The sequence below is a fragment of the Vicugna pacos genome, chromosome 14 (genome assembly GCF_048564905.1).
Source record: "Vicugna pacos chromosome 14, VicPac4, whole genome shotgun sequence".
NCBI classification, from domain to species: Eukaryota; Metazoa; Chordata; class Mammalia; order Artiodactyla; family Camelidae; genus Vicugna; species Vicugna pacos.
In genome coordinates, this window is record NC_133000.1 from 20398579 (window position 1) to 20414278 (window position 15700).

Sequence of the window (15700 nt, forward strand, 5' to 3'; positions counted from 1 at the left end):
AAAAAAAAGGAATGTTAAACCTGAACTTTCAACAGGAATTCAAGATTCTTTAAATGTATGTACTACGTTTTTCCATTGACAGATCACAGAAGCAATGACCCTCAGCAACAATGAGCACACCCAACATCCAGATTTTGATTTCTAAATACCACTCACCAATTAGAAGAACTAGAACTCCTTGGAAAAACAGCTGGTTCCAGGAACGAGGCAGAAAAGTATGAAGTGTGGCTGGAACATCTTATTGTGACAGAATGCAAGAAGTGCAGACTAACAGGGTTATTTCATAAAAACACAGAAACCAACATGAAGGAATTCCTATTGGCCAAATTTGGGATAATCTGAGCATCAAAAGAATAAAAATGATAATGGAGTATAACAACTGAATTTTTTTTAAACTATGAGTCATTATAAGAGACAGATAAATGAGTCGCGGTTGGGACAGAGTGCTTTATACATTTGAATACTGGCTAACAAATATGGACAGGATGGCGAAATTTGAGAATTCCATTTGTAACTCTCAGTGTAATTACTGATTTGGGAAAAGATCATCAATGTATCTTAATCCAGTAGGTTTAAAGCTATCAGGGAACAAGATACACTGCCTTGCAGCATCGCCCTGCAGATTACTTACTAATAGTATTAATTACAAAGGGATTATGTGTCTTTATATTGGAGATATCTGGTGATTTCAACCTTAACCACCTGGTCAAACGTGGCCCTAACAATAAGCACCTTCTGATCTGACAAAGTGGAACGATCACAACATCATCTTTGAGGAGTTCCTGCTGAACCTAACCACAAGAAGCAACAGATGAATTCAGAATACAGGGATACTCTACAAGATAACTGGTACAGATCTTCCAAAAAAGATCTGCTGTCATGAGAAAAGAATCTGGACCACTGATGAGGGAAAACTTTCCTTTAAAACTTTCCTTTCCAGTTAATAATGTAAAAGAAATAATAAAATTAGGAAAACCACCACTGTATAACTTTCAGGAATTAGCAGATTCAGGAAAGGGTCATTCATCAAGGGATGCCAAAATATTAGATGAAAGTTGAAAAAATAAGATATTTGCACACTACCAAGTAGTATCCCAAAAATTATATGCTAAATAAAAAACAGAATATATACTTTTTAAATGGAGAGTTCTGGCAGTTACTACCTTAATCAACAAACCAATTTTTGCATCATTAATCTTAGAAAAACGTGAAATTCTGTCCTCTCATCACCCTACAAAAAGTATTCTTGCTAAAAATGTTTAACCTGCATCTAATTTATGCCTTTACTCCTAACTTCTAGTTTACATGAAATAGAGAGGTGAGAAGAGTAAGTTAAATAGCACTGTGAGAAAACAGCCAGACAAATCCAGAATATGGAACATTGCACAAGAAACTGGCCTGGCCTAACCAAAAAGTCAGTCTTGAATTAAAAAAAAAGAAAAAAAGGGGAGGGGGGATACTCTTTCAGACCAAAAACATGTAAGTAAGTTATCACCATCAAACACAACAGGAGCTACAGCTGAATCCAAAGTGGGAGTGGGGCTGGGAGGGAGGGACTATAAAAGACATTTTAGGAGTAATAAAGGAAGTCTTAGCATGGCTGGGTATTAGATGTAAGGGAATTATATTTAACTTTCTTGGATGTGATAATGGTATTATTGTTACATGGGAGGATGTTGTCATTCCTGGGAGAAGCATGCTCCAGTGTTCGGGGGAAAGAGACATTAAGACAGTTAAGTGTCACGAGGATTTACTGCAGAGCACAGGAATCTCGTACTAACGAGAGCACAGTATCTCATAATAACCTATAATGGAAACGCATCTGAAGCTGTTCACCTGAAACTAACACAATACTGTAAATGAAATACAATACAGTTAAGAAAAAAAAAACCATTCATTAGCTTTTAAACGGTTCTGCCAAAAAGTGAATACATAGACACACATACACACACACACATACAAACAGACACATAGAAAGAAGAAAAAATATTAACTACTAAATATAGGTGATTGGTATGCAGGTTTATATGTGGATGTACTATGGTTTTAATTTTTCTATATGCTCAGAATTTTTCATAATAAAATGTTAGGGAAAAATCAATGGAGTAGGAAGTATAGCTCTTTCTGATTCTCATAATACTCGATTCTCAGTAAATATTCAATGTATCTGTATCTTTAATGCAAAGTAAAGTGAAAGCTAGAGAATTCAAGTATACCTTTCAATTTCCACATTAGCCAATAGGGAAGTTTTTGTCATTCAACTATACCAAGTAAAGGTATCAAAAGTGGTAATTAAGTGTATACATAACACACATACATATAACAAGTATATAATATTTAGATTCAGGGAGGCAGAGGGTATAGCTCAGTGGTAGAGCATGTATTTAGCAAGCACAAGATCCTGGGTTCATTTCCCAGAAGCTCCATTAAAAAAATAAACAAAACCTTATTACCACCCCCACCACAAAGTATACAGGGCTGTATGTCAATTACATCTCAATAAAACTAGAAGGAAAAAAATTTTTTTAAGTAATTTAAAAAAATATTTAGATTCACATGTTTTTTATCTAAAAGGGTTTCTAAGTATTTAATTCAAGTCAACTCTTTATCGTGTGCCTAATACAAATGATGTGCTGAGTAACAAAGACATTCAATTAATAGTATAAAGCTTCAGATGGAGCCTAACTCCTTACCTCAGGAATATACTGGTAAATTCTAGTCAAAGAGGCACATAGTATAATGCCTGAAGAACAAAGTCATTAGCTCACTACTGTATTTTGTGCATATATATTTCTTAGTTCTAATTACTAATTTCAAGCAGTCAGTTTAAAGCTACGGGTCCCCTTGCTCATTTGAAAAAATGTGTAATATACTACAGTTTACAGAAAGGAGAAATACAGAGAAAATAGCTTTTATTATACTCCTTTTTTTTCCAAATTAAAAAGTGGACTTACTAAGTCTAAAGGTACCTGAAAACACACAGGGTATATTACTTAAAAATGTAATTACCACCCTGTTTAAGTTTACTTTCTGTTTTCCAACCTTGTAGACACCTGTAGATTTGACAACCACTCTCACAGAGGTCAAACCCAAAGGTCTCTGAAGGAGTGAGTGAGTAAATGAAAAAGCAGGCCTAGCAGCTTGTCCGAACACTCACAATTAGAAGTTGGAAAGAAGACCTGCAAAGGAGACAAGAGTCTTAAGAGAGAAGAGAGGAAAACAGCTGTAATGAAAGAAGTCAAAGAGCATCTTAACACGTGGGGACCTGTCAGCAGTGTCACGCAACGCAGAAGATGAAGCCTAAAGAAAAAGGTTAGCAAACATGCTAACCACCCTCCAGTATCTGTTCTCCCTTCCTTCAAGAAACACCCTCAAAGCTTTAGCAAAGACAAAAATGTCAAGAAATGAAAGGGTAACCTAATCATCTTAAGAGAGGAAAAGAGAGGAGGTTCTTCCTCAGACCAGAAAGCAGAAAGGTTCAAGAATCACATTTGATTTGCTCACTACTGCTTATCCACCCAATGCCCAGCACAGGGCCTGGCATAAAAGCAGCATTCAGATTCCTACTTGCTGAGTGAGTGAATGAATGAATGGATGGCAATATTGTGGGGGCAAAGCTATATAAGAAAACGCACACCCGATACTTACATTGCTAAAAAGAGGACAGAAAAGTAATCGGCTGAGAAGAAATAAGGAAACAGCGTGGTCTTTGGGAAATAAAGTTCATTGTCTTCAGGATTCCATATCAGTATTTCAAATATGCTAATCTTTGCAATATTTTGTTACCAATTTCAATAATGAGATTCATTTTAAAACAAGAATACCATAGCATAGCTGCTTCACAAGACTTTGACTTAAAAAAAAAAAGTCACCATTTTCATTAAAACTATCCCTAAAAAGAATCTAATACAGTGAACTTACTTTTCTGACAGATGCTCTAGTTTTCATGCGACTGTTTTTGAAAGTCTGGAAGGTCGCCATAACTATGTAGCTGTTGTAAGTAATCAATGAAGGGTTAATCCATAAAACACCTAAAGAAAAATAAGAAAAAGAAAATAATTTGTTAGTCTTAGTGATTCAGGCAAGCATTTTGTCCTAAAATAACTTCCTTACAATCACTAAAAAAATAAAATAAAATCATAAACAAAAATTCTCAGACATAAAAATTTACTAAGCAATCCATCATGGATATTTGAAAAATATGTGAATATAGGTATCTTAATGAGATAACCAAATTTTACAAAAATTTGGTTGTAGGTAGCAGGGAGAGTATAGCTCAGTGGTAGAGCACCTGCTGAGAATGCATGGGGTGCTGGGTTCAATCCTGGGTACCTCCATTAAATAAATAAATAAACCTAATTACCCCCCCAAAATAAAAATTATTTTAAAATCTTATTTTTAAGTTCAAAATTATTATGACATAGTTTACCCTTATCTAGTCAATTTCATTGCCATTTTTGTCATTACAAATTAGGAAAGACTTAAAAGCCTCATTAAGAAATATATGGAAAATCTTTTAATGTCTAAAACAGAGAATTTTACTAAAGGAATCCCAGCCTTCATGGCTCCTGAAAGTCACTCTATCCCTACAACAACTGTGAATGCGCTAGGCATTTTATTTCTTGGACAGAAAGGTTTGACAATACACAAATGAGAATATGAAATCTGTATATATCAAGTAATATCAGACAAAAAGAAATCTCTTATATAGGAATCTTAATGGCATCCCAATAACTAAGTTCAAAAATTACCTAGTTGTGGCTTTCAAGACATTTGGTTAATATAAATTTACATGATTAAGAGATTTATATGCAAAACCAAACTTCAACCTAGTCCCCAGCAGAACTGTAAAAAAACTAAATTTTAACGGAGCTGTAATTTTATACTCTTTCACTACAGAGATAAAACTGAAGTGTGTGTGCACATGCACACATGCACCTCCCTTCAGAGATTTCTAGATTCTATTTTAGACAAAGAATTATGACGATATTCTATTCTTAAATCCTAACGGTCTCTTTAACAATAAAATCTGATTAATAACTGGACTCGAAGGGGCTGTCAGAAAGGCCAAGGAGGCCCCTGCAGCACAGGAGAGAGATTAACAGACCAGGATGCAGACGAGTATCCTGCATGTCCCTGCTGTACCTCTCATTAGCTTTACCTCCTCTGGGTAAACTGCCGTATCTCTGGATCTGTTTCCTCCATGCATATATTACCTCGATGTATATTACCCTACTTACTGGACAAGTTTATTGTAAGAATCAAATGGAAAATAATCTATAGAAGGCACTTTGGGAATTACAAAACATAGGTAAAAGAAAAATTAAAATATTTACTTATGGACCAAAATGATCAAGAGGACCAAAACTCGAAAAAGAAGATGTAAATACAAAGGTTTATGGGACCAAAGCAAAAAAATAATCCTTTTCTTTGTCGCAGGCCAACTCACTCTCCTTTTTTTTCCCACTGTGTTCTCTTCAATTGCCAGAAACCCTCAGAGGCAAGTGGACTTGCTTCAAACTTCACATAAAACATATAAAATATAGAGGACAACACAAGGGTTTCAGAGAAGTGAAACTCTCCAACTCATCTCCTGAGTAAACCAGCACCACCTTTCTGGAGGGCAATTCTGCAGTGCATTTCAAAACCCTGAAAATATTTCTACTCGATGACACAACAGTTCTCCTTCTGGGAATTCATCAAAGGAGACGATGCTCCTGGAGCAGCTAGGGTTCTAAGAGAGCTTGCAACGCACCAAGCACTGTGCTGAGAGATTTCCATGCACATCCCACACACAATCCTTCGGACCGACACAGGCGCACCCCCATTCTACAAGGAGAAATACGGAGGCAAGGGGAAATTAACAATTCACCAGGCCACACAGTAAGCAGTAGAGAGCTGAGATGCAAATCCCAAATCTTCGCACTTCAGCCCCCAGGCTCTCACCCTCATCTTCTGCGTAATAAAGATGTGAAAAGCTGTTCATCACACTTTATAGTAGAGAGAGATGAGGAGTGCTCCAAATTCCAGAAACAGGAGAGCAGCTGCAGAACCCAGACTAATTCCCACGATGACACAACACAGTGTGGAAGGACGGAGGACCCGCACAGAGCATCCTTACTTCCTCTGACTCCTAACCTTGTCTGCGAGGGCGGGTTGGGAAAAGAGGTGGGAAACAGCAGTACCCTTCGCAGCTGCTGCTGAAGTCAGTATGAGCAAAGGTGAAACATGGACTCACTGGAGGCTTTACAAGGGAAGAAACTGACCACTACCTCATGGGTGCCTCATGGGAAGGGGGCGGTGCGACAGGTCAAGCGCCTGAGGGAAGAAACAGTTACAAGTAGGGAGGGGAGGCTGTAGGCTCTGAGGCAACAGCCTGCATTTCACACCTTGAACTACCCCAGTTCATCACCTGTAATACTTCTCAACAGCGGACCTAAACAGTACTCCCTTTTCAAGGCTGAGTACTAAAGAATCCAGTATGGATCTATGAAGAATCATTAAACGTGCACACATACACACACACACACAAGAAATACACTAAAGAAAGGGAAAAAAGTCCAGATAAATATAATCACACCACCCAAAATGCATATTGTCCAGTTTTAGCATAGTACCTCAGAATTCATATTCCTAAAAAAGAAACTAAATTTAATTCCACATTTACACTCTGCTTCACTGAAGAAAAATACAAAGGAGATGAATCTTACTCCATCACTTTGTGTTTAACCTAAAACATAAACAAAATATCATCTCATAAAGAAAAAAGAATCAGAGAATATCTACGTAACAGTCTATAAAAGTGAATCTGACATGAGATAGTGTGACTCATGCTTCTGGTAAAGCAAAGAAACAAAAATCATCTTTGGAAAAGATACAAAGACAGGTAGGGGCTGATAGTAGCAGAGCAGGGTTCTGCCACCATCTTTTACAATCAGAAGGAATGTAGTTTTAGACAGAATTCGCAAAAGGAGCAAAAATGCAGTATTTTCTCCAGAACACCTTTATGTTACAATAATAAACTTTTCATTTAATTTTTTTTGTTTGTTTGTTTTGTGTCCTATTCTGGGTGAATAAACAAGAGTCCTAAACAGGGTGTAAGTAAGTATGTTTCTCTACAGTCAAATAATTAAAGTGAACCTGGGTAATTTTTTACAAAGCAGATCATACACAAGAAAGTACCAACAGACAAGGCCAACAACTGAAAAGTAAGCTGCTAGAGCTCAGGAAAGCCACAGGATATAAAAACCATACCATGAAATAAATTAAACCCCCTGAGAAGCTGCAAGAGAATAGAACAGATATTGCTGAAACACTGGAACAATCAAGAAAGTTTTAAGAAATATCACAGAATGTAAAAGAAGACAAATGAAAGCTGGAGAAACAAATATTATAAAGAGTACAGAGAACAGGTATCAGACACTTGGAATAAATGACACTGATCCTTTGATCCTATGATTTCACTTTTTAAAATTTATCCTACATAAGTACTTCCACAAAATTTGTAAAGACATACGTGAAAGAATAATCACTAAAACAAAAAAGGTTGAAAAAACTAAAAATAATCTACAAGTCCATCAATTCAAATAAATTATAATACATTCACGTGACTATCACCCCGCCGCTGGAAAGAGTCAGAGCAATACATACTGATGTGACAGCATGTCTACAATATATTAAGGGGAAAAGCAAATTACGGAACAGTGTAAACAGTGTGCCCTCTACTTGTGATTTAAAAAAAAGAATTATATATACACACAACTCCAACACGCATGTATGTGTATGTCCATACCTACCAAGGAAATACTATGATGGATACAGACTAAACTCATGATAGTGGCCACTCATGTGACAACTAGGATTTTTTTTAATGTCATAAAATGTCAAATATCTACAACATGGAAAGATGATAGATTATTAGGTAAAATAAGGCAGGTCCCAGCATGTTCACATTATCCCATTTTATGTAAAATCTATATTAATACATGTGTGTATTTATATATGCAAATATGAAAGAGAACATATACCAGATGGGTACAAACACTGGTTTTATCTGGGTAGATGCAATTCTGTGTGTTTTATCTTCTAGATGTGCATAAATTCTTTTATAATAAGGAAAATATTTCAAAAGTCCTTATTCCTCTCCTCTGGCCTAAGAAATGTTCAAGTCAGCATCATCTCTTTCTTGACCTTTTTAATACCATGAAGGAGTCTCTGAAACACCTTCCTGGTCTGCTGTCAGTGACACTGTTCTACCCTGACCCTGTTCCTACTGCACTAGTTCTCAAACTTCAGTGCTTGCACAGATCAGCTTCTCTCTAATTCCTCCTCTCAACAAGATCCAAATTCAGGAAGTCTACGTGGAACCTAGACATTGGTACCTTTAACAAGTCCCCTATGTGATTTCTGATTGAGAAACACCTGTCTATCTCTTTAGCCATTACATTTGCCTCCTTCCCCAAATTCTTTCATAACTTATTACTCAAAGACTAATATTTCTAACTTCCTCTTTGGTACTCATTCTATTTAGTTTTCCAAGGATATTTTATTTCTACCTCTGGTTTAACTATGCAAGTAACTCCCTAATATATACCTCCAGTTCAGTTCTTGCACCTGAGCATCAATTCCTTGTATCCAATTTTTTATTAGCTACTTCCAAGTAAATATGCCAGTTACTCTGAAATCAGAATGTTCAAAAATTGAATAAAAATTTCTCTCTAAACAATCTCCTCCTGTTTTCTTCGCATCAGTAGCAGCCAGAAAACCAACCAAGCCAGTAGGTCACGCTGGAAAATGGCCTTTCTCTTAGTCACTACTGACAACTGTTATCTAGTCAACCACCAAATCCTAACCCATCCTCCTCCCCAACCCCCTCAGATGTGCCCTCTCTTCTATCAGCTGAACTGCTACTTACTCTTCATGCATCAGTTCAAGCACCTCTCTCCTTAAGAAAGGCTTGGATCATATCCTTTATCCCCCCTTGCCCAAGCAGCAGCCACCTCCTTTATGCTCCCAAAGTGATTTGGCCTTTACTCCTTTGATGCCATTATCTGCATGCTTCTTTGCTTTTGCAAGTTTTAAAAACAAAAGTGTTTTATTGTATTTGTAAGCATTCAAACATCTGCTGAATACATAAAAAGCAGTTCTTTTTAAAGAGCAAAGTATAACTTTAAATAATGAAATGGACAACTCCACATTTAGTGAATTATTTGTGAAAGCGTAATTAAAATTTTCCAATAATTTCCAGTTTTATAGTATTTGGGAACATATTTATCATAAATGCTCCAAATACACATTTCTGCCAAGTCCCAAATGGCCAGGTGTTAAAAATAAATATTCTGCTGAATATAAATATGACAAAACAGGGCAAAATATAGGATATCTTAGTTTTCAAACATCAGACAACAGACAGTGCAAGACTGTGATCCCTGAGAGAAGAGAAACACTTTCAGGTCATGACGCAAGGAGAGGGAAGTCTGGCAGTCTCACCAAGTTGCAGAAACAAAGATCAGAGTTCGGGAAAGTGGAGGTGGCTAGGATTTGCAGGGCAGAGTACTGGAGGGAGAGCTCTGAAAGAGAGCCTTAGAGATCTGCAGGTGAGTTCCCCACGCTCCCTGACTGAATACCGATCAGTGCTGAGTCGTCTGAGGTCGGGGGCATAACTACCAGAGAGTACTGGGTCAAACAAAACCTGGAGCCAGACACGGCCTGGAATAGGCTGCACTCCCACCAACCAGAGTGGAAACACTTTGTAATGTATCAGGCAAAGGACAGACTCCTCAGAAGGAAATCGCCTTGGTTAGGGCACTAAGTCGGCACTACAGCTAAAGGCTGTTCTGGACTTACTCTAACAAAGCACAAAGGAAAACCTCAGAACAATCCAACAGATGCCAAATAACCTAACTGTAGACCCCTAACTGAACCCAACACTTCTAAAAAATACAACAAAATTAAGCAAGTAACAGCATAAAATTCAATGGCTGGCACACAATCCAAAATTACCAGATATACAACAGAGAAAAATATGACCCATGAGGAGGAGAAAAAAGTCATTAAGTGCAGACCTAGAAATGACGGAGATGATGGAATGAACAGAAAAAATGTTAAAACTGTATTACGAACGTGCTCCATACACTCAAGAGGGGAGAGGAAAACATGATCATGGAAAGGAGAGAAACAGAAGACGGAAAAGACCCAAACTGAACTTCTGGAAATGAAAGTTAAATACATACCAGATGCAATTAACAGCAGATTAGATACTGTTAAGAGGAAAGTTCAGTGAATTTAAAGACAGAGCAATAGAAACCATCCAACATGCTGCACCAAGAAACTTAAACACAAGCAAAGCAGTGTCAATGACTATGAAAGGTGAATAACTGGAGTCCCAAAATATGTGAGGGGAGGTGGGCAATGTATGAAGACAAAATGGCTCAGAATTTCTCAAAGCTGATGAAAACCATAAACTGATAAGGAAGATCAACAAACCCTCAGGAAAATGAACATGAGGAAGACCACACCGTACACATCAGAACCAAATTCCTGAAACCTAGTGACAGAGAAAAATCTCAAAAGCAACCAGAGAGAAAAGTACCCATTACATCCAGAGGAACAAAGACAGCAAACTTGTCAGAAACTATGTCTAACTACAAAATAAGACAATGGAGTAACATCTAAAAAAATTCTCAACCCAGATATCCACACCCAGTGAAAATATTTTCCAAAAATTAAGGCAAAATAAATTGAATTTAAAAAAAAAAAGCTGTGAGAATTCATCACCAGCCAACCATCACTAGAACCACTGTTTAAAAAAAATTATTTTTTCAGGCAAAAGAAAAAAAAAAGAAATACTAGATGGAAATCTGGATTTAAACTAAGAGTAATATCTGAAAGGGTCAATATGAGGGTAATATAAACAATGTTTTCTCCATTTTTAATCCCTTAAAAATAACTTTAAACTGAAAATAATAGCATGTTATGGGGTTTACAACATCCATAGAAATAAAATGAATGACAAAATAACACACAGCACGATGGCGGTGGGCTGGAGTTGAAAAAATACTGTTCCAGACACTATACAAGAAGCAATACTGATTAAGTTAAATTGTAAACCCTAGGGCAACCATGAAAAACAAAATAACAGAGTAACACAGCAGGGTAACAGCGGTGTAACAGGGATGCGACCCTCTTTTTGCAGGTAAGGAAGCTGAGGCTCATCTTTACAGGCCAGCTATAAGCATGCAATTAAGTAATACATTTAAAAAACAGTACCCAATATAAAAGAAACTGAAATGCTAACTTCTTCCTTGGGTACAGACCTGCCGTTTGACTTATAAAATCTAAAAATATCACAGCTATCAGTTACTATTTTGTTTTGTCCTTCAACACAATAATCATGTAAAAAAGATGGGCGTGTAGCATCCACTAAGATATAAGCTTCTCTATCTGTATGCCAACAATAAACACAACATAAAAAAAAAAAAAAGGCCTAAAATATCGAGGCTGTGCTTTCCATGTGAATATGCTTCCTGGAAGATAGAGTAATAACGGCCTTAACCTTATGCATAACCCCATCTACAAGATTATTTTTAACAAAAAACATGTTCAGAATTTTAACTCAGGAACATATTTCTCTTTATCAGTAACATCTGTGACGCCATGGCTCTCAGAATATATTGCTGAAAAGGCATTTAAGCAGCTCTTGCAAAAAGTAATAAGGCTCTACCCTAAGCTGCCAGTAGCAGGAATGAGTGAACAGATCTGCTTTGCAGATGCTCCAGTGCATGGCACATAGAAGGGACTTTAAAAGCCCGTGCAAAATCTGTTAACCAACAGCATACAGGAGGCATAAGAAAAAAGAGTATCAAAGATAATTTTAAGGTTTCAAGCTTAGGGAGCTGGAAGAAAAATGCAGCCTCTGCCAATTACAGGGTACCTGGAAGACAGCATTTTATGTCAATTTAATAGCCAAAGGGCATGTAAAAAATACACATTTAGTTGGGGTGGTCAGAGCTAGAGATGCTGCTCGAGGAATCATCTGCCTGTACGGGGCTTGAAAGCTGATCCTAGAGATTGGGAAAAAACAGAGGATCAAGAGAGGATCTAAAAGGACAACCATGATAAAGGGCTCCCGGGCAAGTGAGCAAAGAACTGCAAATAAGCAGCAGTCTGAAAAGCAGGCCAGGTAAAGGTTTAGGAGAATTTACTGTTGCCGAAGTCAAGAAATAGTTTTAAGCATGGGGTGTTCAGCACTAGACTTCCAAACTCCTGAGGGCAGGAATGGTATTCTCCCTTCCCTGTAGACTCCCACAGAAACTGCCACCCTGTACACACTCCATAGTAGTAATACCACCCCCATATAGTGTGACAGTCGGGCATTGCTTAGTTGCTATTAAACAGAATTCACATTTTCACAACAGAAGTTGCAATTATTATACCCATTTTACATATAAGGAAACTGAGGCACAAAACATTAACATAATTGCCCTCACACACCTAGGAGAATCTGTCCTGAAAGAGACCATGGCTGAGGGCAAGTTCAGTGCAGCACTAGTGGAAAAACACAAGCTGCAGGATGCTAAAGCACACCAGAGGCACCCACCCCTTCCTCCCTGCTCACACCCCCTTTATTAGAGGACTTGTGGTACCCCGTCTGAAAAAGTACAAACTGTGAGACACACCTAAGTCCCCTCCCCATCCGTTTTCCCATCCCCATGTTTTCCCACCCCCTCAGCCAACTGGACCAGAAGTAGATACCTGACCAACTGGATTATCTCTCTAGAAACTCAAAATTAAAATATGGAGATGTTTGTTGAGAATCCTGCTACAAAATCAAAATGAGTCTTGTGTTTGCACCACGGCAAACCAAAGTTTCATGCAAACCAAAGGTATGGGGAAACAGGAACAAGACCTTTAAAGAGAGCCAATCTGAAAGAATTGGAAACAGACATTACAGAGTAACACAGACAGAAGCCGATGTCATGTGCTCCCTGAGAAAAACTGGCAGAGTAAACCGCCTGAAGATGTTCTGGGTCCCAGGATGCTGGGCTGGACTTCAGAAGCAGTCCTGCAACTGTATGACAAATGCCCTTTTCAAATAAGTTCATTCCAATGGTTTCTGTTTCTTGCAGCCAAATAATGCTCAAGCCATTAAAAGAGGTCAAACAGAAAAGAAAAAACAAAAACAAAAACAAAACAAACCCTGAGTAAGCAGTTACTACGTGCTTCATGATAATCTGAGGTTTTTAAGGCTCTGTCGTGTCAGGACTGAAGAAAAAGAGATTCAGTACTATCAGTGAACAGATTGCCAGACTCCCAAGCTCTTTACACTGTACCTCATTTTCATTCAAGTAACATCCAATCTGTTCCAAATCACTATGCCATTTATCTTTTTTTCCCCATGAAACATTTTCAGATTAATCCAAAAATGTTGATTTTTCTCCTTTTATCCTGCCCAGTGTCTAACCCATACATTTCACATGCCTATATGCTAGTAAATATTTTAGAATAAAATAAACTCTTACATATAAAAATGAGTAGCAGAAAAAAGATACTTGGGTCTGTTTGCTCTGTTTTTAAACTGATAAAGTATTTTTCTTTCCCTCCCTTCCTTTGCCAGTTTATACCCTTAACTCAAGCCCAGGCTAGCTTAGATCTTTTCCTGACCTGTCCCACTGCTTCTTCATTCCAAATGGTTGATTTTACTACTATGATGCAGGCCACTTCACAGAAGAACAAAATCAGCTTGCCTAAATAATTATCCTACCGAAAGTGACTCCAACTACTTTTCAAAGGCAAAATGAAGCAGCTAGCTACATCCTAAAGATCTGAAACCCTCGCCAAAAGGTCATAAAGGTTAGCAAAAAATTCTAGTTTTCTATCCCTGAAATTCAGCTTGCCAAGATGGAATGGCAAGGAACTTTCTAAAAATCTATGCAAGTTTCTTCTGCCCATTCTCAAAAAGACTGCCTAACTTATCCACATCTTCTCCAAGTATACATAGAACTCCACTGCATATTTATAACTGGAAATTTCCCTGAGAATAACCTAAAATGCATCATCAGATATGGTTTGATTTACTTTTCCAGGCAGTTAAGTTCTTGGAATTTTGTAATCTTTAATTTAAAAAAATTAAAAAAAAAAACTTAAATGTACTATCCTTCTTCTAGCTTGAAAGGCAAAGAAAGACTTCTTCCAGCTCCAGACTTATCCCAGGAGTTCAGAAGCTAAAGAATTTCTCAGTGTGGTTCAGGGTCTTCACAAGTCCCATATTCTGAACAACGGGGTAGTATCATTAGCCTAGAAGTAAACCACTAGGCCCTTATTAATAATGCAGCTGTGCGGGTACAGACACTAATCGCTAGTTACCAACTATGCTTGTAAATCCATTTGTTCTGACTTCCTTACATTCTCTGATCTCTTACAGACTGCTGTTACTCACACCTACCACAACGAGTGAAATTCACTGGCAACTCCTGGGTCATTTCTGCCAACAAGACCATAAAAATGTATGAATAACCAAGGTACTACTTGAAAAATATGACTGTGTATATTTAAACACATTCATTTAAATGGCACTATTTTAACTGACACTGGGCTGGAAACTGGGCTGCCATTTACTCTAAAATCATAAACAAGATACTAAAATCATCTTTGCAGTGCTGAGTACCCTATATTTTCTGAGTAATCCATGTTTTCTATTTCGAGACATATCAAAATTAGTATCTATGAATATTAACATCCCTAACAAGGTGGAAAGAAGCTAAGGAAAGCTTACAAGTTTTGCAAGGGACTGAGTAATTAGAAAGCTGAAAATAACCAGAATTTTTAATTCCAGTCTGCACTAAGGACATTAGAAATGTGTCTCAGCAGCATTTCTCACCCTGAGATTTCCTTCACATCTTAAGCTAAGCCACCTCCAGTTTAATAAGGTTTCAGAGGAGGGGGAAAACAGAATGGCTCCCACGTCATACCACTGTGGTGGTTTAGATTCTACTGCCATCGTCATTTTGCCAACGTTTTTAACACTTCGGTCACATCGACTTGTTTTTTATAAAGCAGTTTAGGTGCCTGGAGTAATAGGAGTGTACTCCATCCGTTTGGAATACGGATGGCCAGCACTTATGCCATTTAACAGCCTTGGAGAAAATCTGACAGCGAATCCAAGTATCAACACTCCGTGCAGCTGCTTGACGCTTTCCGTTTCTGTCACAAGATTTGGGCTGTGCCTGGTTCCAGGGCTCAAGGGTTCTGACAGTGAAGGATGCTGTTCGGGGACAAAGTGCAACGTCCTCCTCCTGCATATGCTCCAGTGCGCGCACCACGAACACAAACTAAGCACACGCACCAGTACGCACCAAAGGGCCCCGGCTCTGAAGACCTCCCTGGGGATGGAAACTGAGCTTGTCATTCAAAGGGGCTGCTGCTCCGCCGCCACTCGGACCCCAGGAAGACCCGTCTCGAGCCCGAGGACACCCCTCCCCCCAACCTGCCCGGTGCCTCGGGCTTCCTCCCTCCACCCCGCTCCTCCCGCCCTCCTCCCCCCGCTGTGCGAAGGCGCTGCTCCCGGCAGCCCCGAAGTCAGAGCAGGAGCTGCGGGCAGGCGGAGGGGCTGCGGCGTCCGAGCCGGGCCGCTCCATCCACCGCGGCCCCACTCCCCCGCCGCCTCCCCGGCCAACAGCGCTGCTCACACCGCGGGCGGGTC

The 15700-nt window shown here is 38.6% G+C and overlaps 1 protein-coding gene across 2 annotated transcripts in view; it reads right to left on the bottom strand.

The window, feature by feature from the left end:
• Window positions 1-15700, bottom strand: part of AKAP11 (A-kinase anchoring protein 11) — a 46548-nt gene that overhangs the window by 30721 nt on the left and 127 nt on the right. For both annotated transcript variants that reach the window (XM_072976317.1, XM_072976316.1), the window contains exon 2: window positions 3922-4031. In XM_072976317.1, coding sequence (XP_072832418.1) covers window positions 3922-3981 — 60 coding nt within the window. In that variant the 5' untranslated portion in view covers window positions 3982-4031. The remainder of the gene's footprint in view (window positions 1-3921; window positions 4032-15700) is intronic.